Raw genomic sequence first — 25,812 nt, 5'->3', positions numbered from 1 at the left:
AGGACAGAAGGAGCTGCATTGTGTATTTGTGGATTTAGAGAAAGCGTACGACAGGGTGCCGAGAGAGGAGTTGTGCTATTGTATGAGGAAGTCAGGTGTGTCAGAGAAGTATGTGAGGGTGGTGCAGGACATGTATGAGGACAGTGTGACGGCAGTGAAGTGTGCAGTAGGTACGACAGACTGGTTTAGGGTGAAGGTTGGACTGCATCAAGGATCGGCCCTGAGCCCTTTCCTGTTTGCAGTGGTGATGGACAGGTTGACGGACGAGGTCAGACAGGAGTCTCCCTGGACCATGATGTATGCAGATGATATTGTGATTTGTGGTGAGAGTAGAGAGCAGGTTGAGAAGAGCCTGGAGAGGTGGAGATATGCGCTTGAGAGAAGGGGAATGAAAGTCAGTAGGAGTAAGACGGAGTACATGTGTGTGAATGAGAGGGAGGGCAGTGGAGTGATGCGGTTGCAGGGAGAAGAGGTGGAGAAGGTGGAGGAGTTCAGGTACCTGGGGTCAACAGTGCAAAGTAATGGAGAGTGTGTTAGAGAAGTAAAGAAAAGAGTGCAGGCAGGGTGGAGTGGGTGAAGAAGAGTGACAGGAGTGATTTGTGATAGTAGGGTATCTGCAAGAGTGAAAGGGAAAGTTTATAGGACTGTGGTGAGACCTGCGATGTTGTATGGATTAGAGACAGTGGCATTGAGTAAAAGACAGGAGGTGGAGCTGGAGGTAGCAGAGCTGAAGATGTTAAGGTTTTCGTTGGGAGTGACGAGGATGGACAAGATTAGAAATGAGTTTATTAGAGGGACAGCACATGTAGGATGTTTTGGTGACAAGGTAAGGGAGGCGAGATTGAGATGGTTTGGACATGTGCAGAGAAGGGACATGAATTATATTGGTAGATGCTGAAGATGGAGCCACCAGGTAGGAGGAAAAGAGGAAGGCCAAGGAGGAGGTTCATGAATGTGGTGAGGGAAGACATGCAGGTAGTTAGTGTGAAAGAGGCAGATGTAGAGGACAGGGTGGTATGGAGACGGATGATCCGCTGTGGCGACCCCTAATGAAGAAGAAAGAAGAAGAAGAAGTTATATAATACTAATGTGTCGTTCCTGATCCAGAAGAACGAATAGTCTCAAGGAGTAATTCATTCATTTTCTACAGTACCCGACTCTTCTAATCCGAGTCGTGCTTTCATTCATCACGTGACTCCCATATACCCCTGCATTATACAGGAAACAGAATTGAGTAGTTTATCTCATGAGTCCTCTCTTCTGAGTAGTTCGTCCCTTTGTCACGTGACTCCGATATACGCTGTGAATGTGATTAAAGAAAGGAAATGAAATAGATGTCTCAAAAAAAGATTCGATTATTTTGATTAACGGGAGTCAAAGAATCGAATCACTTAATAATAATAAAATATTTAACAAACTGCGTTTAAAAAACCGGTAGAGACTTTTACGTCTGACCGTTAAAAGGGGCGGAGTTTAAAACTCACATAAAAAGGAGCACCGCCCTCTGCTCGGCCGTTTTTCCTGCAGCTCCTCGTTGAGGTGAGTGTCTAGTCTTTGCTCGCACCTTTGCAAGCATCTAAAATATGTATATTTGTTGTTTTTGTTTGTATTCGTGCCTTATTATCCCTTGTGGAGCAGTTCATGCAGTAAAGACTAACATTTATTTGCTAATATAGTTAAATGTTGTAGAATGGACAGGCCCACAACGGGTGTAGATCCTGTTCTGATTGAGGAAAGACTCAAAATCCGCGGCCATCGTCTGCATCTTTTTATTAATCCCTTTATATTTTGCCTTTAATGTTAACATTAACTTGGTTAATAATTTTCGGTGAATATATTGACCCGCTTTTGCGTTTATTTTTTATCTGTATGAATGACTGAAGTTATGGCGCGCGTTTCTGCAGCCATCTCAGATCTCTCAGTGATGAGAACTTTCACAGACCTGTACTGAAACACTGTGATTGCAACTACATTATCTGATGAGAGATCTTTTTCTTTTTGTCCTTTCTTGCACCTTCACGGCTTGGGTTTTAATGTTATGGTCTCTCTCTCTCTCTCTCTCTCTCTCTCTCTCTCTCTCTCTCTCTCTCTCTCTCTCTCAGGCCTCCACGTGGAACCCCCCCCCCCCATTGGCTGAACATACTTTCTTCATTGCAGTTATTTGGCTCGAGCTGCTGAATAGGTGTGTATCTGATTTATTCTCCAGTTAAACCCAAACTGGTTTCTTGCTCAGAGTTGAATATAAACAGCTGTAGTGTGTTTTACTGCTGTGACGAGTCTGGAACTCTCTCTTACCGAATTCTGTTGAGGAGTCCATGTTTTATTCTGAGTAGTATAAGGAGAGAAAAATAAAACGCTGTATGTGGTCCTGTTCATTGTGATCAATTTGACTTTTTTCCCGTTGCAGTTTGAGCTCCAGGTCCTGTTTTATAAATGGTAAGTTTGGTTTTTGGCTCATTTCCTCTTATCTGATGGGGGGGTGGGGTATTAATGATGATTTTATCGACAAGCATATGTCTGATTGTTCAGTGATGCTCACTTTTAAATCTGAACCCTTTACCTGTCAAAGTATTTGGCTAATGCATCATATCCCCTTTGAACTAATCCTTTATTTGTTCTTTTAACAGCAAGATGGTCATCTCAAGTCTGCCTTCTCGAATGCTGAACACGCACCGGGCACCTATTTGTACGTATTGACTTTGCATGTGCTGACTTTCACTCTTGGCTTTTGACAGGAGGTGTCTGAAATGATTAGGTGGGATTTATCCCATAATTTCTGGACGACCTTGTGGTCATATGGCATTCTAGTCACCAAAGTCTGATCAGGCAAATGTAAAGAATAATTTGTTCACATGACTAGTTGAAATGGTAAATCCAAATTTATTTTCTTAACAGGGACCCTGGTTTCAGTGTCCTTGGAAGACCTTGTTGGTGAGTCTATTCATATTACCTTTACACTGCAGTCTGAAAGGATGAGTTGGGTTCTTCCCATTAAACTTGTGGACGGCATTATTGTCCCATGGCATTTAAGTCACCAAAGCACTGATCAGACTGCTCAAGTCATCATAAGCAGTTTAAAATTGTAAAGAAATTGCTTCATCTTAATTTAGACTCTCTTGTCTTGTAGATGCTGTAAAGTGAGCTTTGATGGACATGGCTTTAAGCAGAGGTAAATCTTCTACATTAACGTGTAATTGGTTTTGGTCTTGTCTCAATGATGTGGCAATTATTCTTAGCTCAGTTTGAACCCATGTGAAAACTTCCTTAAGACATCTGAGAGATCAAGATGCTACTTTTATAACTTGTGTTGCAGGAATATGTATGTGAATTTTCTTTATTGCTCTCCTCAGATGTTCTTTACCTGAAGCTCTGAGGAAGTCTTGAGATATGGGTAAGCAGATGTGGCTTTATTGTCTCAAATGTTAAGTTTAAATTGCGACTGTTTTATTGTACAATTGTTTGGCATAAAAACTCTAGATTAGGGCATCCTTTGAACAGTCAACTTTAGAGGTCCTTTTGTATATGAAAGCTAATGAAGCTTGGTTATATGCTTGTCTTCAGGTTTATCATCCCACTGAAATGAAAATGGGATCACATTGAGGTCTTCGCTGATAAGGTCTCTCTTGAATGGCATGGTAAGTCTTTTTATTTATTTGTTTTCATAAATTGCCATAGTCTCTGTGATGAAGATACTTAGCTCACTTTGAACCAATGTGAAAAGTTACGAACAACTGAGAGATTAGATTTCCTTTTCATGCCCTCTGACTCACATGAGCTGTCCTTAATACAGTGTCCCTCTTTACAGGACTGTTTTCAGGAACAAGAGACCCTGATGGTCTGCAGAGGATTTGTGCCAGGTGTGGCAAATAATTTTTTTCCTCCATGTTTAAACAAACATAATGCATCTTATGATGATTTATCCTTTGGAATCTCGTTCGTCTGAACTCCTGTTGAGAAATTTTTAAATACTGATGATGCTCGACACTTTCTTCTTTACATTTACTTAAAGAAATGCAGAAACTAATTGTAAAATTCTGTTTAGGTTTGGCCTGACTGAAGCTTTAAACAGGTGAGAGCCTAAATTAGATCATGTTTAACAGTAGCTGCTGGTCCTTATGATGAAACTTGCACATGTCTTACGTGCTGTGTGAACACCAGAACCTGAAAAGGTGAACCCACTGGTGTTGCCAGGGCAAAAAGGGGATAGCTTGTTGGGGATACCAACTGTCTGATGACCCAGCTGTGATTTTTGCATTTATACACTTGTCTGGAGTTTCATCTCATGCAGTGCATTTGTTTTTTGCAGATGTTGGATGCCCCTTGGGGAAAAGACTTGATCAGGTATGTTTGCAGGTGAAATTAGACTGAACTGGAATGATGAGTAGTTTATACCGCCCCAGTCTGATTATAATCTGACTGATTGGTAACCCTCTGATCTGTGTTCACTCAAAATAAGAAGTTAGCCAGGGTCATGTCAAAAATCTAAGGTGGAGACTTTAGAATAAATTTCTAACTTACTAAAATGTAAGTCCCTTTTTTCCCTTTATTTTAGGACTAAAACCTGTACATGAAGATATTGAAGCTGTAATGCAAAAGGTTTGTATTGAGTTTCTTTTTAATTTGGTGCTACATTTTGGGTGAAATGATGACTATTAGATTACCGCCCCAGTCTGATATGCAGTGACTGATTGGTACCCCTCTGATCCCCTTTAGAAAGTAAACAATATAAAATTCAATTTGTGTTTACATTTTTTTTTTAAATGTAGTTTCTCTCTCCCTTCCCCAGGTCTTCTCTACTTGTATTGTAGAACTATATTATTTTGGTGAGTTGCACATGTGTTCTTTAGAACATGCTTTAATAAATGATGAATTATGATACCGCCCCAGTCTGATTATAATCTGACTGAATGGTAATCCTCTGATATAATGGTTATGTAATAGAATAATTACATGCAGGTAAATTAATATTAATCTAGTTTTCTCTTAAGGGGCTGGAGCCTGTGGAAATGAAGATGACTGTAAATCATAGAGACTTGAAGTGCTTGGGTGCATACTGCTGTGTGGTCCTGAGTTTCACCCATGATTTTTAAAATAAAAACCTTTTGCTTTAACTGATGTTCCTGTTTCTTTTTAAATGAATTCACTAATAAAAAAATGCAGTGGCATGTTCAAATCTATCTTGCATAAACCAGTTTTACCTGAGCAGAGGTGAGAAGTGATTAAGTATGAATGCTGTTACTGTATTTTTCTGCTACCAGTACTTCAATATTTTAATTTTTTAAACACAGCTTACAGAAACTTAGTTTTTCAAACCAGGCTTGTTACCGTTTAGTTTTAATTTGACATAACAAACATTACTTGAGAACATACATGCTTGATCATACTTTGTTCTATATGCTCAGTAGTCTTTAATCCCCCTCAATTAATTGTACTTCTTGAGTGAAGGATGTGTACTTAAACAATGAAGGTAATTTAACAAGCATTTAATTGGACTTGAATTCAGGGTTATGAATTTATTGCAGAAGTGAAATGTTAAAATAATTTGAATAGTCAAATTGAAGTCACCCATGTACAAGTAGAGCTTTTGTTTAATAGGGTTGACAGTTGAGTATTTTTGTACTTACTGGTAATCTGTAATAAAACTAATTGATTTCATATTGTAAATCCTTCACTGAGGGAGAGCTGGAGACCAGAACAGCTCTGGGAAAGGTGTTCAGAGACTAAATAGCAAGTAAATCACTAATGCATTTTATTTTTTTAAACCTTTTATTTTTAAATGCTTTTTTTTTTTTTTTTAACATAAGCAGTGCAGGAACAAGTCAAAATCATTTGGTAAACAAAATTCAGAAACCATGAATGTTCCTGTGAAGCACTTTAGACATTAACAGCTGCAACACTGAAGCGTCTCAACTTTCACACAGTTTAGTTTGAACATTTTAGCTCTTAACACATGAACCATTCAGCCTTTTATGTGGGTAATAGAAATGAGGCAACATTTGTTTAATGTCTATCTTTCTAAAAACATTACCACACAGCCCATGGTGATGGGTCAGGGTTATTAAGGGAAGAGAAGATGGTGATAACTGTAGAAACACCACCGTAGTTGTACATTTTTAAATGTAATGGTGTTTTGTCAGTCTGCTGTAAAAATCCGAGCAGCGATATCGTCCAGAAGCCAGTCAACACCTGTCAGGAGATTCTCTCCCGTCAGTGCACTGCAGCCCAATATACACCAGTGATGGGTCTTAATCTCATCCAGAGCTAGTGCCTGTCAAAACAATGAGAGCTTGTTAAGAGTTTCCCTTTGCTCTAAAAGTCATAAATAAAATACACCTGTATTAAAACATGGTGTTTCATGACTATTTGTGGTGTTCAGAACTACATATAAAATCAGTTTTGGATTAAATGTATTAAGTGCCATAGCTGGAATCGGTCTCTATTAGACAATATATAAGTACTAAATAGACTGATACAAAAATGAAAACTACTAAATTTCTTTATCAAAGCTATTTACTGAGTAATTAATGAGCCTTTATTTGTCACGTATACATCACAGTGAAATTCGTTTCTTCGCATATCCCAGCTTGCTCAGAGCACAGGCTCATCCATGATACGGAATCCCTGGAGCACAGAGTGTTAAGGGCCTTTGTTTAAGGGTCAAAGAGTGGCAGCTTGGTGATACTGGGGCTTGAACCCCCGACCTTTCAATCAGTTACCCAGTATCTTAACCACTGAGCTACCAAACCCCCAGTAAGGGGAGTAAGGGAATAACTATCTAGTAGTAAAAAAATACTGACCTCTCTGATGGCATCCTTAGACAATGACCCAGGCAAATCCTGCTTGTTGGCAAACACCAGGAGAGTGGCTCCTGCTAGTCTCTGGTAGATGAATAGAAGGTGAGGAAAAACAACAGCGTCTGTAAGTTCAGTCCAAAAGTTGTTTTTTTTTAATACATAGTAAATAGAACTAGGTTCATTTTCTCACCTCTTCCAGTAAAAGTGTACTGAGTTCATTCCTGCAGTCTTCCAGTCTTAATCTGTCTGCACTGTCCACCACCCACACTAGTCCATCTGTGCTCTCAAAATAATTCCTCCAGTACGACCGCAGTGACTTCTGACCCCCCACATCCCAGATGTTCAACTTAAACCTTTTTTGTGGAGAAAAAATGTATATAAAATATCTATAACAGTAGATATCACAATCGTAGGAGATATGGATGAGATTGAGTAAATTGCTGCATTAATGGAAAGATTCATTCTGAAACATCATTTTATATGTTTATATTTACACGCGTGCGCCTTCAGAGCAGGGGACAAGACGGCCTTAAGGACAGCGAGGGCCAAACTGTCCCGTGCCAGCCTAAGATGTCACTGACATCTCCCTGAGCAGCGGCATTGTTCCTACGTGCCTCAAGATGACGACCATTGTTACCGTGCCGAAGTAGTCTACTGTATCCTGCCTCAATGACTATCGTCGCGCTCACACCCATCGAGATGCTTCGACAGGCTCATCATGACCCAGCTTGATGCCATCTCCACGACCTGTCATCTGGCCCTCACTCACCTGGACAACAAGGACTCATATGTACGAAAGCTGTTCATAGACTTCAGCTCAGCATTCAACACAATCATCCCTGTGCACCAGATTGAAAAGCTGAGCTTACTGGGCCTGAACACCTCCCTCTGTAACTGGACCCTGGACTTCCTGACTGGGAGACTTCAGTCAGTCCAGATCAGAAGCAGCATCTCCAGCACCACCACACTGAGCACTGGTGCACCTCAGGGCTGCATGCTCAGTCCACTGCTGTTCACTCTGCTGACTTACGACTGTGTAGCAATGCACAGCTCAAACCACATCATCAAGTTCACAGATGACACGACCGTAGTGGGTCTCATCAGCAAGAACGATGAGTCAGCATACAGAGAGAGGAGGTGCAACGGTTAAAAGCCTAGTGTGGAACACCAGCTCCATCAACAAGAAAGCCCAGCAGTGTCAAATATTAATTTGCATCAAATGTATTTGAATATTGATTGATTTTGAAAGTAATAAATTCAGTCTTGATGTGATAAAACAACTAAATATATAATTTTAAAATACACTAATTTTAAAAATTGCACTAGATTTTTAGAAAAACATTATTGGCAAATTGGTAAAGAGAAGAAAAAAAAATAAAATAATCACACTAGATAGAAATCACAATAGATATCACACTACTATAAATATTAGCTAGATTCCTGGTTATGACACCTGAAATTAGATGCAGCCCATTTCTGTGGATCATCTTTGAGATGTTTTGAAACTTTGGCTACAATCCACTGTTGTCTAATTAAATTGGTCAAACATGATTTGGAACGGCAAATACCTGTCTATAAGGTCAAACAGCTATAATTATATTGTATATCAGAAACACGATCAAATGAAACCCAAAGCCATGCCGTGGTCACATGCAGAATGCAGAGACATGACTGTGCAGAGATGTGGTTATAGCTACCAAGAAATGTCACAGTCACCTTCATAATTCTTAAATGGAATATGTTTGGATTCTTCCTAGACCTGAACAAACCTCTCCTTAAAAAAAAAAACCCATAAAAGCCCAGATCAAAGTTCAAAATGTGCAAAATTTTGCACTAATTTAGGGCTTCCATATATTCAGCTTTCTATTACGCCCAAATTAGTGGTGTTTAAATGATGGTTGACCTTCTACAAAGTTTTTCCCATCTCCTCACATGTTCTTAGGAGGTCAACCACAAGGTTCTTGGTCACGGTTCTTACCAAGGATGACTTCCCCTATTTCTCAGTACTGGCTGTTCTGAACTTTTTCCATTTAACAATTATGTTGAGTGCAGCAGAAATTTTGCATCGCCTTCCTTCAATCTCAACCTCGGTCTCTTAAAACAATCCGTTCTCCTGTTCTCCGTCTTGCACAAGCTCTTGTGTTAGAGCCAGAAATGTCACAATTGGACTCATCTGTCCAGAGAACTTTCTTCCAAACATTCACTGCCCAATTTTCGAATGCTTTTGCTTTTACCACATTTGTTGCATCTAAGCAAAAGGAAAATACGTGGCTCAAAAATGATAACAGACCGTTTCTCAAATTTTAACAGGCACTGTATAATTACATTTCTAGTGTGCACACTTAAAATTCTAGTGTGCACACTTAAAATTCTAGTGTGCACACTTAAAATTCTAGTGTGCACACTTAAAGGGATGCACCTGATCTGCATTTTAAATGTTTAACCAAAGCATCTACCAGCATGATATCAGTTTTTTTCCTATTTAATATAATTGTAAAATTATTGAAAGCATTTTAGCAAAAGGCTGCAACACAACACAACGTGAACAAGTGAATACTTTCTGAACGCACTGTAGTTATAATATAGATCCATTGTATTACATGTATTGGCTCTTACCATAGCTGGAAATCTCATATCACATTTTAAAGAACTCTTTGAAAAAATAAAATGAATAATTTCCACACACGTGATTGTTGATGTATTTTAAAAACATTATTTAAATGTATATAATCACATCTTGTCTGTTTATTAAAACTATTAAGCTATGCTTTTTAGAACCACTGATCTACAGTATGATTTTATGACATTTGACTCAAATGATTCTAAATAGACAACTGTGTCATAAAATCATTTAGCTATGATATACAGAGCATATGTGAATGTGTATCTATTGAGATTTACCCTCTGTGTTCTAGTGTCTTTATGTTGAATCCTAATGTGGGAGAAATGGTGCTGACATCTTCGCCATTGAATTTCTTCAGTATGGTGGTTTTTCCAGCATTGTCCAGTCCACTAATCCGTTAGTTAAGGAACCGGAGAAGAAAAAGCACGTCAACTTATATGACTTATATAAAAAGGATAAATCAGCAAAACATAAACATACACGTTTTTTGGGTAAAAGGGACCCATGAGGCAAAGCTCTAAGGAGCTCATTAAGGATACAGCATCAGTAGGCGCATCTCTCTCTCCTTATGTTTCAGCTTTTTTAGTATCGTCAATAACCCCATTGTAGATCTCTCAAAACTAAATATAATAACACTTTCTATTTCTAAAATCAGTTATCAATTATCTGTTTGGTTTTAAAAGAAGCATCCCTCTTTTCCGACGCAGCCGCTTTCTTCAAACCAGGAAGTGCTGCTGTTTTGACGACAACATCCTCAAACATTATTGGTCACACGAACCTCCACGAAAACCAGCCTGAAGAAAATGACTGGTTGTCTGCGGTATGTCCCGCCTACCTTTAAAATTGACCAATCACCGCGAGCCCTCAGGGCGTGTCTGCGGACAGGTTCGTTTGAAGCAGCACAGAAACGCGTTCACACTGTCGCAGCATATTTAGCCCACTGACTCCACACTGCTCCCTGGCGGCTATCAGGGATTTAGTCAGTTTAAACAGCTGGTACACAAACTAATCTGGGTCCATCTTGTGGTTACTGTGTAATCGAAATACATCTAGAGATACAGCAGAGTTATCACTAATTTCCAAGCAAGATTTAGGATTATTATCTTTTAACAAGCTCACAACACAGCCTTTGGGGTTGCACAAGCCAGTGCACTTTTAGTGAAGTCCCAAGCTCGGAGAAAGGGGGAGGGTTGCGTTAATAAGGGCATCACACAATTTTTGTTGAATGCCCTTCTTAACTCGGGTTACCAACGACCGCCACAGGTATCGTTAGCCAACAGGGTACCGTTGGAAAATTGGGTACTGTTGGCCGAAGGTGAAGAAGGAGAGGAGGAAGACGTCTACAGAGACAGCAGGGAAAGGAGGAGTGTAGGAGAGTGGAGGTTCGGGTTGGTACTTTATATGTTGGTACTATGACTGGTAAAGGTAGCGGATATGATAGAGCAGTAAAATGTAGACATGTGTTCTCAGAAGACTAAGTGGAAAGGAAGTAAGGCCAGGAACATTGGAGGTGGGTTTAAACTGGTCTATCATGGTGTGGATGGAAAGAGAAATGGTGTAGGGGTGATTCTGAAGGAAGAGTACAGTAAGAGTGTAGTGGAGGTGAATAGAGCTTCTGAAAGAGTGATAAATGTGAAGCTGGAAGTTGAAGGGGTGATGATAAATGTCATCAGTGCTTATGCTCCACAAGTGGGTTGTGATATGGAGGAGAAAGAAAAATTGTGGAGTGAGATGAAATGGTGGAGAGTGTACTGTACCTAAGAATGAAAGATTGGTGAATGGGGCAGACTTACAGTGAGGAAAATAAGTATTTGAACACCCTGCTATTTTGCAAGTTCTCCCACTTAGAAATCATGGAGGGGTCTGAAATTGTCATCGTAGGTGCATGTCCACTGTGAGAGACATAATCTAAAAAAAAAATCCAGAAATCACAATATATGATTTTTTAACTATTTATTTGTATGATACAGCTGCAAATAAGTATTTGAACACCTGTCTATCAGCTAGAATTCTGACCCTCAAAGACCTGTTAGTCTGCCTTTAAAATGTCCACCTCCACTACATTTATTATCCTAAATTAGATGCACCTGTTTGAGGTCGTTAGCTGCATAAAGACACCTGTCCACCCCATACAATCAGTAAGAATCCAACTACTAACATGGCCAAGACCAAAGAGCTGTCCAAAGACACTAGAGACAAAATTGTACACCTCCACAAGGCTGGAAAGGGCTACGGGGAAATTGCCAAGCAGCTTGGTGAAAAAAGGTCCACTGTTGGAGCAATCATTAGAAAATGGAAGAAGCTAAACTGTGTTTGACTTGTTTGCCGCGAGTTACGTGTTTGTATCTCTCGGCGTCTTTCAAACAAACTTTGCTATCTATCCATCCGTTTTTCCTCTTTTAATAATCCTTAATTGTTTTTGTCTTCCTGACTTGTGCCTGTAGTTAGTTAACTCGACTATAACTAGTGTTGTTTATATTTATTTTCTCTCACTCACATCTCTGTATAATAAATCTGTTCGTGACGATAAGCACTATGCCGGTTGTTTGTCTGCATTCGAGCACAGGTGAGGACTCGTTCGAGTTGCAAACGGTGGAGTTGGAGATGGAGGCATTGGAGAAACAGATTCGCGAGCTGCATGTAAAGCATGCGCGGCTGCGAGAGCGGAAAGCGGCGCTGGAAACATCCCGGGCGGACGCGCACTCATCCCAGGTAAACTCCCGGGTTGAACCTAACGCTCCCAGCACATCAACTCCGCGTGCTTCTCTGCCCAGGCCCAGCGCACCTACAACTCCGGCACCGGTGCAACATGGACCCTGGATGCGACCGCGGCGGAAGAGACAAGCCAAGCCCCGATCGAGGACGTCTCCACCTCCACCACCGGCCTTCGAGATCTCGACCGAGAACCGCTTCGTCCCCCTCCGCGAGACGGAACGCGACACTGTTATTCTCGGAGATTCCATCGTCCGGCATGTCCGCGCTACCCGAGCTAAAGGTAAGGTGCACACTCGCTGTTTTCCTGGTGCTCGTGTTCTGGATGTCGCTGGGCAGGTACCCGCGATCCTGAACGAGAACTTCGGAGCGGTTGTTCTCCATGCCGGATCAAACGACACCAGGCTGCGGCAAACGGAGATCTTAAAGAGGGACTTCAGGATCCTGGTGGAGACGGTACGCAGCACATCACCCACAACGAGGATCATTGTGTCAGGACCTCTTCCCACTTACCAGCGAGGGGCTGAGAAGTTTAGTAGACTTTTAGCTCTAAATGAATGGTTACAGTCATGGTGTCGAGAACATAAACTTCTCTTTGTTAATAACTGGAACTGTTTCTGGGAGCGTCCTAGGTTCTTCCGCCCTGATGGCCTGCACCCCAGCAGAGTTGGAGCAGCAGTGCTATCAGATAACATCTCTAGGATACTTCACACCATCTGACTGGTAAGACATCAAGAAATCTTCAACTATAAGAACACGCATACTACAGACCAAATAGTTACAAGTTCACACACAGCCCAGTTTATAGAAACCGTATCTATTCCTCGTGTAGTAAAACCAAGAATTACATACACAAGATCCAGAAATAATCTTATTGCAGTTAAAACTGAAAAATGCCAGATAAACAAACACAACAAAGTTCTAAAGTTCGGTCTTTTAAACATTAGATCACTTGCACCCAAAGCACTGATTGTAAATGAGATGATCACAGATAATAATCTCGATGCACTCTGTCTCACTGAGACCTGGATTAAACCAGGTGATTATATGGGTCTAAACGAGTCGACACCGTCAGGATATGTTTATAAGCATGAGCCCCGTCAGACTGGTCGTGGGGGGGGTGTAGGAACCATTTATAGTGCTTCTCTTAATGTTAGTCAGAGATTAGGATTCAGCTTTAAATCATTTGAAGTGCTCGTTCTTAAAATTGCACTTTCAGAGATGCATAGAAAACTCGCTCTGGTCACCGTGTACAGACCCCCAGGACCCTACGCTGATTTTCTTCATGAGTTTGCTTGTTTTCTCTCAGACCTCCTGATCAGCTTTGATAAAGTGCTGCTTGTAGGAGATTTTAATATTCATCTAGATGATGAAAACGATGCCCTAGGATTATCATTTGTCGATTTACTAAACTCTTTTGGAGTTAAACAAAACGTCACCAGACCAACCCACCGTTTTAACCACACACTAGACTTAATAATATCCCACGGAGCAGACGTCACTGATATAAATATTTTACCTCAGAATGATGACATCAGACCATTATCTCCTACTGTACACACTACCGGTAGAGCAGATTAACCGTGTTTCACCACGGTATCGACTTGGTAGGACTATTATTCCAACCACTAAGGACAGATTCATAAGTAACCTGCCTGATTTATCTGTTTCATATTAAACCCATAACTGCTGATCATCTTGATGAGATGGCAAACAACATAGACCTTATCCTCACTAGCACTTTAGACACTGTTGCCCCCATCCGGTTAAAAAAGGTTCGAGAACAAGCACCTGCACCTTGGTATAATAGTCATACGCATGCCCTAAAGAGAACAACACGTAATCTGGAGAGAAAATGGAGGAAAACTAAATTGGAGGTATTTAGAATTGCGTATAAAGACAGTATGCTTAGCTACAGACAGGCGCTAAAAGCTGCTAGAGCTAAACACCTGAGCAAACTCATAGAAAATAACAAAAACAACCCCAGGTTCCTTTTCAGTACAGTCGCTAAATTAACAACAAATCAGGGATCTGAAAAATGTGTTCCATCACAGTTTAGTAGTGAAGACTTTATGAATTTCTTCACTGAAAAAATAGATAACATTAGAAAAACAATTGTGTCAGTTCAACCTCTGACAGCATCTCCCGACACAATCGTACTTACAACCCCACAACTACACTGTTTTACATGTATAGGACAGGAAGAGCTGTATGATGCTATTATGAAAAAGCTAAATCAACAACATGTCAGTTAGATCCAATTCCCACTAAACTACTGAAGGAAGTGTTATATACAGCTGGTGAGCCTCTTTTAAATATTATTAACTCCTCACTATCGTTAGGTCATGTCCCTAAATCCCTCAAGTTAGCAGTTATTAAGCCCCTCATTAAAAAACCTAATCTGGATCCAAACACGCTATCGAATTACAGACCAATTTCAAATCTCCTATTTATGTCTAAGATTTTAGAAAAGATTGTCGCTGCCCAGCTATGTAACCACTTGCAGGAGAACAATATCTTTGAAGAGTTTCAGTCAGGTTTTAGGCCCCATCATAGCACAGAAACTGCTCTAGTTAAAATCACTAACGACCTGTTTTTAGCTTCAGACCAAGGCTACATCTCCCTATTAGTTTTACTAGATCTTAGTGCTGCGTTCGACACTATAGATCATGATCTTCTCCTCGATCGCTTACAGAATTACATCGGTATTCAGGGACAGGCATTAAGCTGGTTTAAATCCTACCTGTCCAATCGTTACCATTTCGTAGATTTAAATGGAGAGCTATCCAGGATAATGCTAGTAAATTATGGCGTGCCACAAGGGTCAGTTCTGGGACCCCTGCTTTTTACAATATACATGCTTCCATTAGGAAATATTATTAGAAGGCATGGAATTAGCTTCCATTGTTATGCTGATGATACCCAGCTATATATTTCATCCAAACCAGGCGATACAGCTCAATTAGCTCGCATAACTGAGTGTGTTGAAGAAATAAGAGATTGGATGACCCATAACTTTCTGCTATTAAATTCTGATAAAACGGAGATTTTGCTCATCGGCCCAAAAAATAGTTCACAGAAGCTCCAGCATCTCAGCCTGCATTTAGACGGTTGTTCTGTAACTACTAGTTCAACGGTAAAAGACCTGGGAGTTATTTTAGACAGCAACTTATCTTTTAAAAATCACATCAATCAAGTTACAAAAACAGCCTTCTTTCACCTTAGAAATATTTCTAAGCTAAGAAATATGTTATCTATATCTGATGCAGAGAAGCTCGTCCATGCGTTTATGACCTCTAGAATAGACTACTGTAATGCATTACTAGGTGGATGTCCTGCATCATTAATAAACAAGCTTCAGTTAGTTCAGAATGCCGCAGCAAGAGTTCTTACTAGGTCAAGAAAATACGATCATATAACCCCAATCTTATCGTCCCTACATTGGCTTCCTATTAAGTTTCGAATAGACTACAAACTACTGCTACTCACTTATAAAGCACTAAATGGTTTGGCTCCCATGTATCTATCCAGTCTCTTAACACGCTACAATCCGTCACGCTCCCTGAGATCTCAAAACTCTGGGCTTCTAGTAGTTCCTAGAATAGCAAAGTCCACTAAAGGCGGTAGAGCATTTTCACATTTAGCTTCTAAACTCTGGAATAGTCTTCCTGACAGTGTTCGGGGTTCAGATACACTCTCCCAGTTTAAGTGCAGATTAAAAACATATCTTTTTAGCAAAGCCTACACATAACACACATCACACACATCACATCACAACCTTGTGCTCCAGAACATCTGATCACATGCACATTATCAACTTGTGCTGTTAATATCATGAACAGCAGCTACGCTAATTCCTCTCCACTGCTTCTCTTTCTCTCCCCATCCCGAGGCTTCCTGAGGTTTGGCCAGCTCCAGTCACGTCCCACCTCGTGAAGATTATGGACCTATGGATGATCATGGAGAAGTAGATGCCGAGTGTTTAAAGGCCCTGGCATGGAGAAGCTGATGCTGGATCTATGATGATCACAAATTGTTCTGTATTGTTGAAAGATTTATGACCAAACTTTTGATGTCACCCATATGAGGATGGGTTCCCCTTTGAGTCTGGTTCCTCTCAAGGTTTCTTCCTCATATCATCTAAGGGAGTTTTTCCTTGCCACTGTCGCCACGGCTGCTCATCAGGGACAAACGCACACCATTCACCTTCACTGTTGTTTTCTGTAAAGCTGCTTTGAGACAATGTCTGTTGTGAAAAGCGCTATACAAATAAACTTGACTTGACTTGACTTGACTAAACATGACTGTCAATCTCCCTCGGACTGGGGCTCCATGCAAGATCTCACCTCGTGGGGTCTCAATGATCCTCAGGAAGGTGATAAATCAGCCCAGAACTACACGGGAGGAGCTGGTCAATGACCTGAAAAGAGCTGGGACCACCGTTTCCAAGGTTACTGTTGGTAATACACTAAGACGTCATAGTTTAAAATCATGCATGGCACGGAAGGTTCCCCTGCTTAAACCAGCACATGTCCAGGCACGTCTTAAGTTTGAGACAATGTCTGTGAGACAATGTCTGTTGTGAAAAGCGCTATACAAATAAACTTGACTTGACTTGACTTAAGTTTGCCAATGACCATTTGTATGATCCAGAGGAGTCATAGGAGAAAGTCATGTGGTCAGATGAGAGCAAAATAGAACTTTTGGGTCTTAATTCCACTAAACGTGTTTGGAGGAAGAAGAATGATGAGTACCATCCCAAGAACACCATCCCTACTGTGAAGCATGGGGGTGGTAGCATCATGCTTTGAGGGTATTTTTCTGCACATGGGACAGGGCGACTGCACTGTATTAAGGAGAGGATGACCGGGGCCATGTATTGCGAGATTTTGGGAAACAACCTCCTTCCCTCATTTAGAGCATTGAAGATGGGTCGAGGCTGGGTCTTCCAACATGACAATGACCCGAAGCACACAGCCAGGATAACCAAGGAGCGGCTCTGTAAGAAGCATATCAAGGTTCTGGCATGGCCTAGCCAGTCTCCAGACCTAAACCCAATAGAGAATCTTTGGAGGGAGCTCAAACTCCGTGTTTCTCAGCGACAGGCCAGAAACCTGACTGATCTAGAGAAGATCTGTGTGGAGGAGTGGGCCAAAATCCCTCCTGCAGTGTGTGCAAACCTGGTGAAAAACTACAGGAAACGTTTGACCTCTGTAATTGCAAACAAAGGCTACTGTACCAAATATTAACATTGATTAACATGATTTCTAAGTGGGAGAACTTGCAAAATAGCAGGGTGTTCAAATACTTATTTTCCTCACTGTAAATGGGCATGTAGGTGAAGGGAACAGAGGTGATGAGGAGGTGATGGGTAGGTATGGCTTTAAGGAGAGGAATGTGGAAGAGCAGATGGTGGTAGATTTTGCTAAAAGGATGGAAATAGCAGTGGTAAATACTTATTTTAAGAAGGAGGATCAGAGGGTGATGTATAAGAGTGGAGGAAGGTGCACCCGGGTGGAATATGTTCTATGCAGGAGATGCAACCTGAAGGAGATTGGAGACTGTAAGGTGTTTGCAGGGGAAAGTGTAGCTAGACAGCATCGGATGGTGGTCTATAGGATGGTTTTGGAGGTGAAGAAGAGGATGAGAGTGAGGACTAAAAGAAGAATAAGATGGTGGAGACTAAAGGAGGAAGACTGTAGTGTGAGATTCATGGAAGAGATCAGTCTAAAGCTCATGGTGCTGAAAAGGTGCGGGATGATTGGGCAAAAAAGTCTCCCCAAATGGAAATACTCCAAAAAATACATATATGTGAAGAAGCTACTTAAGTACACCAACAAATTACATTTACTTTGTTACTGTGCACCACTGATTTTTGAAAGATTGCATGAATACTTGGTCTTTTTTTCTTGTTGACCTGATTAATTCTGGCATGTTGAAGAGGCTGTTGTGTTGATGTTGGTTAATGCAGTGTTGAAGTGTACAATTTGATTTGTAATTTAGAAAATAAAACTTCACAAATCAACTATTTTTGACTTTACAACAACACGTGTCTTGGTGTTTAGGACTACTGCATTTTTTAGCCTACGTTCAATACGGGTCAAATACTCAAGTACTGTTCAAATCACATACTCTACATTTTACCCAAATCATACTGGAATTGGTGACTTATAACTTGTAATGGAGTAAGTTTTAAGGTAACACTACTTTTACACAAGTAGGATTGTCAGGAAGTCTTTACTCCTCTAGCTGTGGTGAATTTGGCTCCAATTAGCCGAAGTCTGGACAGAATTACATGGTGTTGAAGCATGGAATGGAAGCCATTTTGGTTCAGTATTCCTTTCACCCAGAATAACTCTCCAAACTTTAAATTCAACAAACTCTGTAATTTAACAGTATTGAGATTCACTTTGACCAAACAAACATATAAATATACAAATGTTAAACTTTATTTTCAATTTTTAAAATCCTCCCTTTGTTTGAATAACAGCTTTGGGGTCCTCCAAAAACGCAAAACAAAACAAAAATCACACGGTCGCGTTAATGATTATATCATGTCACGGTCTATGAACTTGGCAGAGACTTGGAGACTCTACACTCTGAAAGGAAGGGCGGAGTGACGTCACCTCAGCCTTCAGGGTTTCCAGTGGGAGAATGGCAAGTCCTGAAGTGACGTCACGTTAGTAATTAGAGCTGAATCCAAAAAAAAAAAAAAAAAAAATTTATGACAAAAAGAAGCCCTAAGAAGCCCAATTCAGAAAAAAAAAAAAAAGAAGTAGAGGGGATAAAGATGTGCATGCGTTATAGGATAAAGGATTTCATGAAATAGGCCAATAACTGTATATTACTTATATATACTGTGTTGCCTGCTATGCTTTTGCTTTTTACACATAAACCAACAATATTTATTTTTTCTTGCATAAAATAGTTTATAATATGTAGTTTAGCATAATATGTGTAGCTTGCAACAAAACATTTATAGTCTAGTCTATTAGGATTGCAGTTAAACAGCACTTATTGATTTGGTTAACTTTAATTGAGGTGACGTCCTAAAGTTTTTTTGTGATTGTACTGAAAAAGTCCTGAACTGAGTTCAGTAGGGGAATCTCCAATGCAGCTTAAAATTTAAATAAAATAAAAAAACATATTATAAAGATATAAATGTTGTATGATTCTTATGTCAACAATTGGCCAAAGAGTTGCTTGGTTCTTGGTTCTGAGAGTTTGATAAATTGTGCACGATGATGTGTATTTAATTGTGCAATAAATGCATTTAGGGTGATATTTATACATGAAATGGAGCTCAGAAATGTATCAAAATTTATGGACTGCTTTCTGATAATATGTCTTACTCATCCAGTGACAGTACCTGAAGCAGAGAGGAGCTTCTCAAAGCTGAAACTAATCAATGTGGGAGACATTTGGTTATGACGTGGTTCACCGTGGTCATTCAAGCTAGAACCACCATTGCCGCTTGGTGGGATCTACTGTCTACGCGAACATACAGTTCAGTGCCAGTACAGCAAGCAGAACATTTTGAGAGTAATAAATGATTGAAGAAACTTCTCATTATCATTAATTTAATATCAATTAGTGTTTGACTATTAATATATTTATATGAGTAGATTGGTGTGTTAAAAGTAACATTAGAGTCTTTTCACATAAACCGACTACAGAGTCTTGTGATAAAAATGATAATAGGAACATTAAAGCTATAAAAAAAAAAAAGTAATTAAGTAATTTGGGTAATTAGGTACATTTGAAGGCAAATACTTTTGTACTTTTACCCAAGTGAACGTTTAAAGGGAGCACATTTAATTTTACTGGAGTAATATTATACCTACATACTGAATCTATACTTTTACTCAAGTATGTGCTTTGTGTATTTCGGCCACTATTGGTTTCTCCAAACATTCAGCTGAAAAGCTTTGCTATGCATCTTGTAAAACTTTCCAAAGATGTTCTTCAGTAGTTAGAGAATACTTTCAGGCCTTGCAATCCAGTTAATCTCAGAGCAGTTCAATAGGATTTAGGTCCAGTGACAGCGCAGGCCATTCCAATACAGCCCACTGTGTGGTCTTTAAATAACTCTTAGACCTTGGACATATGCTTCAGGTCATTGTCTTGTTTTGGTCAGTGGTGTAAAGTATTTGAGTAAATGTTCTTCGTTACTATACTTTAGTCATTTTCGGTCTACTTTCTAGTTTAACTGTATAATGACATTTCTAGTATACACACTTAAATTTCTAGTATGCACACTTTCATTTCTAGTATGCACAATTAAATTTTTACATACTAACAGTGGTGGATGAAGTACATAAACTATGTACTTGAGTTAAAGTAGAGATACACTCTGTAAAATATTACTCCAGTAAAGTAAAAGTGCTCACTTTAAACTTTCACTTGAGTAAAAGTACAAAAGTATTTGCCTTCAAATACTTCTACTTAAGTTTCCAGAGTACTTTGATTTATTATGGCTATAATGTTCCTATTTAAATTTTTGTCACAAGACTCTTGCTTAATCAATTAAGTATATTTGAATAGACTCTAATGTTGATCAGATGATCAGTCACACCACGAAGTTATGGGAAAGAGTAGTGGAAGCCAGGCTGAGAGAAAAGGTGACCATCTGTGAGCAACGGTATGGTTTCATGCCGAGAAAGAGCACCACAGACGCATTATTTTCTTTAAGAATGTTGATATGAGAAGTATAGAGAAGGTCAGAGGGCGTTTAAGTCAAGTCAAGTTAAGTTAATTTCTATAGCGCTTTTCACAACAGATATTGTCTCAAAGCAGCTTTAAAGAAATCAACAGTTAAGGTGAATGGTGTGTATTTATCCCTGATGAGCAGCCATGGTGACTGTGGCAAGAAAAAACTCTATTAGATATTATGAGGAAGAAACCTTGAGAGGAACCAGACTTAAAAGGGAACCCATCCTCATTTGGGTGACATCAAGAGTGTGATCATAAATATTTAAACAATACAGAACACTGGAGAGTGAGAACTAACATGAGCACTGGAGTATAAGATTATGAGTAATGTTCTTTCTACAGTCTTATACAGTCATTATGGTTATAAAACTAGGAGCTACTGAGCAACTCATAAAATAGCTCAACATTTGCTATCATCACAGATCCAACACCAGCTTTTCCATGCCAAAACCTTTAAACACTCCAGGAGGTCCAATGTGAAAACTACACACATAAAGTGGGATCCAATTGGCACTGGTACGTCTCTGGGTGGTACGTGAAGTTTGCGAGTTCTGCATCTATTTTTTTTTAAAGGTCCATAAACTTCATGAGGTGGGACGTGACTGGTGCTGGCCAAACCTTAGGATGCCTCGGAATGGGGAGAGAAAGAGAAGCAGTGGAGAGAAATTAGCGTAGCTGCTGTTTATGATATTAACAGCACAAGTTGATAATGTGCATTTGATCAGATGTTATGGTTTAAGTTTATAATGTGAGACGTATGTTATGTGTAGGCTTTGCTAAAAAAAAAAAAGTTTTTAATCTACACTTAAACTGGGAGAGTGGCTGAGCCCAGAACACTGTCAGGAAGACTATTCCAAAGTTTAGGAGCTAAATGTAAAAATTATCTACCACCTTTAGTGGACTTTGCTGTTCTAGGAACTACTAGAAGCCCAGAGTTTTGAGATCTCAAGAAGCGTGGCAAATTGTAGCGTGTTAAAAGACTGGATAGATACATAGGAGCCAAACCATTTAGTGCTTTATAAGTAAGAAGCAGTAGTTTGTAGTCGATTCTAAACTTAACACATAGCCAGTGTAGGGACGATAAAATTGGGGTTATATGATCATATTTTCTTGACCTTGTGAGAACTCTGGCTGCCGCATTCTGAACTAACTGAAGCTTGTTTATTAATGATGCAGGACATCCACCTAATAATGCATTACAATAGTCTATTATGGAGGTCATGAACGCATGGACGAGCTTCTCTGCATCAGATATAGATAACATGTTTCTTAACTTAGAAATATTTCTAAGGTGAAAGAAGGCTGTTTTTGTAACATGGTTGATATGATTTTTGAAAAACAAGTTGCTGTCTAAAATAACTCCCAGGTCTTTTACCATTGAACTAGTAGTTACAGAACATCCGTCTAAATGCAGGTTGAAATGCTGGAGCTTTTGTGTACTGGTTTTTGGGCTGATGAGCAAAATCTCTGTCTATCAGAATTTAATAGTAGAAAGTTATGGGTCATATGAGTTGCATTGTATGTTTGTGGATTTAGAGAATGCATACGACAGGGTGCAGAGATAAGAGTTGTGGTATTGTATTAGGAAGTCAGGTGTGTCAGAGAAGTATGTGAGGGTGGTGCAGGACATGTATGAGGACAGTGTGACAGCAGTGAAGTGTGGAGTAGGCACGACAGACTGGTTCAAGGTGGAGGTTGGACCGCATCAAGGATCAGCTCTGAGCCTTTTCCTGTTTGCAGTGGTGATGGACAGGTTGACGGACGAGGTCAGACAGGAGTCTTTATGAACTATAATGTTTGCGGATGATATTGTTATTTGTGGTAAGAGTAGGGAGCAGGTTGAGAAGAGCCTGGAGAGGTGGAGATATGCGCTTGAGAGAAGGGGAATGAAAGTCAGTAGGAGTAAGACAGATTACATGTGTGTGAATGAGAGGGAGGGCAGTGGGGTGGTGCGGTTGCAGGGAGAAGAGGTGGAGAAGGCAGAGGAGTTCAGGTACCTGGGGGTCCACAGTGCAAAGTAATGGAGAGTGTGTTAGAAAAGTGAAAAAAGAGTGCAGGCAGGGTGGAGTGGGTGGAGAAGAGTGGCAGGAGTGATTTGTGATAGTAGGGTATCTGCAAGAGTGAAAGGGAAAGTTTATAGGACTGTGGTGAGACCTGCGATGTTGTATGGTTTAGAGACAGTGGCATTGAGTAAAAGACAGGAGGTGGAGCTGGAGGTAGCAGAGCTGAAGATGTTGAGGTTTTCGTTGGGAGTGACGAGGATGGACAGGCTTAGAAATGAGTTTATTAGATGGACAGCACATGTAGGACATTTTGGAGACAAAGTGAGGAAGGCGAGATTGAGATGGTTTGGACATGTTCAGAGGAGGGACATGGGGTATATCGGTAGAAGAATGCTGAGGATGCTGAGAAGAAAGAGGAGGTTTATGGATGTGGAGAGGGAAGACATGCAGGTAGTTGGGTTGAAAGAGGCAGATGTAGAGGACAGTGGCGTATGGAGATTGATGATCTTCTGGGCGACACCTAATGGGAGAAGCCGAAAGAAGAAGAAGAGACTCTAATGTTACACTTAGCACACCAATCTATTACTAGAATGATATTAACGAGTCAAACACTGGTTGATATTTATTAAAATTTTCATGAGCCCAAAACCTTCTTTTTAACTACAGCAATCCTCCGCTTTACCGAAGTTCTTGTGCCCCTGGTTTATCGCGGAATTGCATTTGCAGGTCACAAAATTGTTTCGCTGATTTTCCTTGTCTCTCGCTAGTAGCACAATAGACCAAAATACTTATAGGGAATTGTTTTTATACAGTTTTATGTTAACGTAATAAAATGTATTAAATAAAAATATTAATTATTAGTTATGAAATGAAGCAAAATGTTAATACAGTACAGTATACATTAAATAGATTTTTTGGGGCGGCGTCTGTTTATCCGTTTTTTAGTTTATAGACTTTTTTTTTTTTTTTACGTAACTGAACAGGTCATTACTCACTTTAAAAAGTCATGCAAATAAAGCCACTGATGCTCGTGCTAAATAGATACCACCATGTGCCATATCAAGCCATGTGTCATATCAAGTTCAAAACAGAGTGCGTGCTCTACCTTGATTGGTGGCTTGCTGCATGCAGTTAGGTTTTTATCCACTCATAAATGAAAATAAAATGGAATGACTGATTTCACAAAATTTTGTTGAGTAAAAACTTCATATATTTGACTTTGAAATGTAGTGAAGTAAAAGTAAAAGTTTTCCCATACAGAAATACTTCAGTAAAGTACAGATACGTGAAAAAGCTTCTTAAGTACAGTAATGAATTCCATTTACTTCATTACTGTCCATCACTGGAATTACATTCTCATTTTTACACTTGAAGGTTAAAGGCCTTCTGTTAGGCCGGGGTTTAAACTCACAACCTTCTTGTTCCAAAGTCCAACACCTTAAACACTAATCTACCAGTGCCTTCCATGAATGCAGCTCACATTCTTGAGTACTTTTGGAAATTTTTGTGTTTTCCCCATTCTACCTGATCCAATCTAGCTATCCAGCAATCGATCCTGTGTTGTCATAGTGGGTGATTTAGAGCAGGAAAAGTAGTACAATGAGAAGGACAGGGGATATTTCAGGAGGAGAAATTATAGTCAATGATCAGTTAAACAGAACATAGGCATGGCACAAATATAACAAAGGAAAACCCCTAAAGTTAAGCATGTGTAAATAAAAGATACACAAGGCTAAAGAGAACTAGAAAAAACAGCTAAGAAATCCTGCAACACACAAGCAAACAGTGGTGGACCAAATACACAAAGCATGTACTTGAGTTACAGTAGAGATACAGTAGGTAAAATATAATTCCAGTATAAGTAAAAGTGCTCCCTTTAAACTTTCACTTGAGTAAAAGTACAAAAGGATTTGCTTTTAAATAATATATTTAATATGATTTATTATGGCTATAATATTCCTATTATAATTTTTATCACAAGAATCTTTGATTAATCAACGCAGTTTTGTGTGGTAAAAATTTAATGTTGCTCTTAACACACCATCTATTAATTGAATGATATTAATCAGTCAAACATTGATTGATATTTTATAAATGATTATAAGCCAAAATCCTTCTTTTCATCAACTTAAGAAACAACACGCAAATAAGGCCATGGGTGCTGTAGGCAAATTAAATGATGACCTGGGTGAACCATGCAATGACCAAATGTCTCCCACATTGATTAGTTTCAGCTTAGAGAAGCTCCTCTCTGCTTGCTACATGTTATTAGAGCAGTTCACATATTTGAATACATTTCTGAGCTCCATTTCATGTATAAATTTGACCCCTGATGCCTTTAATGTACAAATAATTTCACACATCACAATTTATTAAACTCTCAGAACCAAGAACCATAAAACTACTTGGCTAATTGTACACATAAGATACATACAACATCTATTCAGTTCAATCACAGAAAACCAAAGGTAAGGTTACCAAATCAATAAGTGCTGTTTAACTACAAATAAATTATAATGTTATGCAAGCTAAAATAAATATCGTTGCTCTATGAGTAAAGCATATCATGCAACAGCATAACCTAAGTCTTCTTTTTCTTCTTTCGGCTGCTTCCATTAGGGGTCGCCACAGCGGATCCTCCGTCTCCATACTACTCTGTTCTCTATCAAACCACCTACCTGCATGTCTTCTCTGAGCACATACATCAACCTCCTCCTTGGCCTTCCTCTTTTCCTCCTTCCTGGTGGCGCCATCCTCAGCATTCTTCTACTGATGTACCCCATGTCCCCCCTCTGCACATGTCCAAACCATCTCAATCGTGCCTCCTTCACCTTGTCTCCAAAACGTCCTACATGCGCTGTCCCTCTAATAAACTAATTTCTAATCCTGTCCATCCTCATCACTCCCAACGAAAACCTCAACATCTTCAGCTCTGCTACCTCCAGCTCCACCTCCTGTCTTTTACTCA

General features: G+C 39.7%; 2 protein-coding genes and 1 long non-coding RNA gene across 5 annotated transcripts; 2 read left to right on the top strand and 1 right to left on the bottom strand.

Moving 5' to 3' along the window:
- The first annotated feature begins 1,513 nt into the window (after positions 1 to 1,513).
- Positions 1,514 to 5,111, top strand: LOC310726662. Of its 2 annotated transcripts, XR_014533804.1 has the most exons (14): positions 1,514 to 1,539; positions 2,103 to 2,184; positions 2,408 to 2,436; positions 2,628 to 2,686; positions 2,896 to 2,931; positions 3,128 to 3,169; positions 3,351 to 3,391; positions 3,562 to 3,635; positions 3,806 to 3,857; positions 4,043 to 4,069; positions 4,307 to 4,341; positions 4,553 to 4,596; positions 4,787 to 4,823; positions 4,989 to 5,111. It is a non-coding gene; the product is annotated as an uncharacterized lncRNA (long non-coding RNA). The 2 variants fall into 2 exon arrangements; XR_014533805.1 differs by lacking the exons at positions 1,514 to 1,539; positions 2,103 to 2,184; positions 2,408 to 2,436 and having other exon boundaries at positions 2,599 to 2,686.
- A 636-nt stretch (positions 5,112 to 5,747) lies between these two features.
- On the bottom strand, positions 5,748 to 10,163 carry arl2 (ADP-ribosylation factor-like 2). Its single transcript, XM_083542343.1, has 5 exons — positions 9,957 to 10,163; positions 9,696 to 9,806; positions 6,985 to 7,147; positions 6,798 to 6,878; positions 5,748 to 6,268 (listed from the first exon to the last, which is right to left on the bottom strand). Exons 1-5 carry the CDS (start codon positions 10,019 to 10,021, stop codon positions 6,134 to 6,136), a joined length of 555 nt encoding a protein of 184 aa, XP_083398469.1. The 5' UTR covers positions 10,022 to 10,163; the 3' UTR covers positions 5,748 to 6,133.
- Positions 10,164 to 11,921: 1,758 nt separating this feature from the next.
- On the top strand, positions 11,922 to 16,082 carry LOC310726583 (uncharacterized protein). 2 transcript variants are annotated; one of them, XM_083542340.1, is made up of 2 exons: positions 11,922 to 12,852; positions 16,022 to 16,082. In XM_083542340.1, exon 1 carries the CDS (start codon positions 11,953 to 11,955, stop codon positions 12,847 to 12,849), a length of 897 nt encoding a protein of 298 aa, XP_083398466.1. In that variant the 5' UTR covers positions 11,922 to 11,952; the 3' UTR covers positions 12,850 to 12,852; positions 16,022 to 16,082. The 2 variants fall into 2 exon arrangements, with proteins under 2 accessions (XP_083398466.1, XP_083398467.1); XM_083542341.1 differs by lacking the exon at positions 16,022 to 16,082 and adding an exon at positions 14,472 to 14,515.
- The last annotated feature ends 9,730 nt before the right edge of the window (positions 16,083 to 25,812 follow it).

The sequence above is a fragment of the Silurus aristotelis genome (genome assembly GCF_946808225.1).
Source record: "Silurus aristotelis genome assembly, chromosome: 5".
NCBI lineage: Eukaryota > Metazoa > Chordata > Actinopteri > Siluriformes > Siluridae > Silurus > Silurus aristotelis.
The sequence above is the reverse complement of the archived record's forward strand: the minus strand, read 5'-3'. Positions and strand labels throughout refer to the sequence as shown.

Excerpts from the sequence above, each read along its gene's own strand:
- LOC310726583 (XM_083542340.1), top strand. The coding sequence starts at position 11,953 with ATGCCGGTTGTTTGTCTGCATTCGAGCACAGGTGAGGACTCGTTCGAG.
- arl2 (XM_083542343.1), bottom strand. The coding sequence starts at position 10,021 with ATGGGGTTATTGACGATACTAAAAAAGCTGAAACATAAGGAGAGAGAG. Across the intron at positions 7,148-9,695 it reads AAGACACTAGAACACAGAGG|GTTTAAGTTGAACATCTGGG; the intron begins GTAAATCTCAAT and ends TCCACAAAAAAG. Across the intron at positions 6,269-6,797 it reads CTAAGGATGCCATCAGAGAG|GCACTAGCTCTGGATGAGAT; the intron begins GTCAGTATTTTT and ends TTGTTTTGACAG.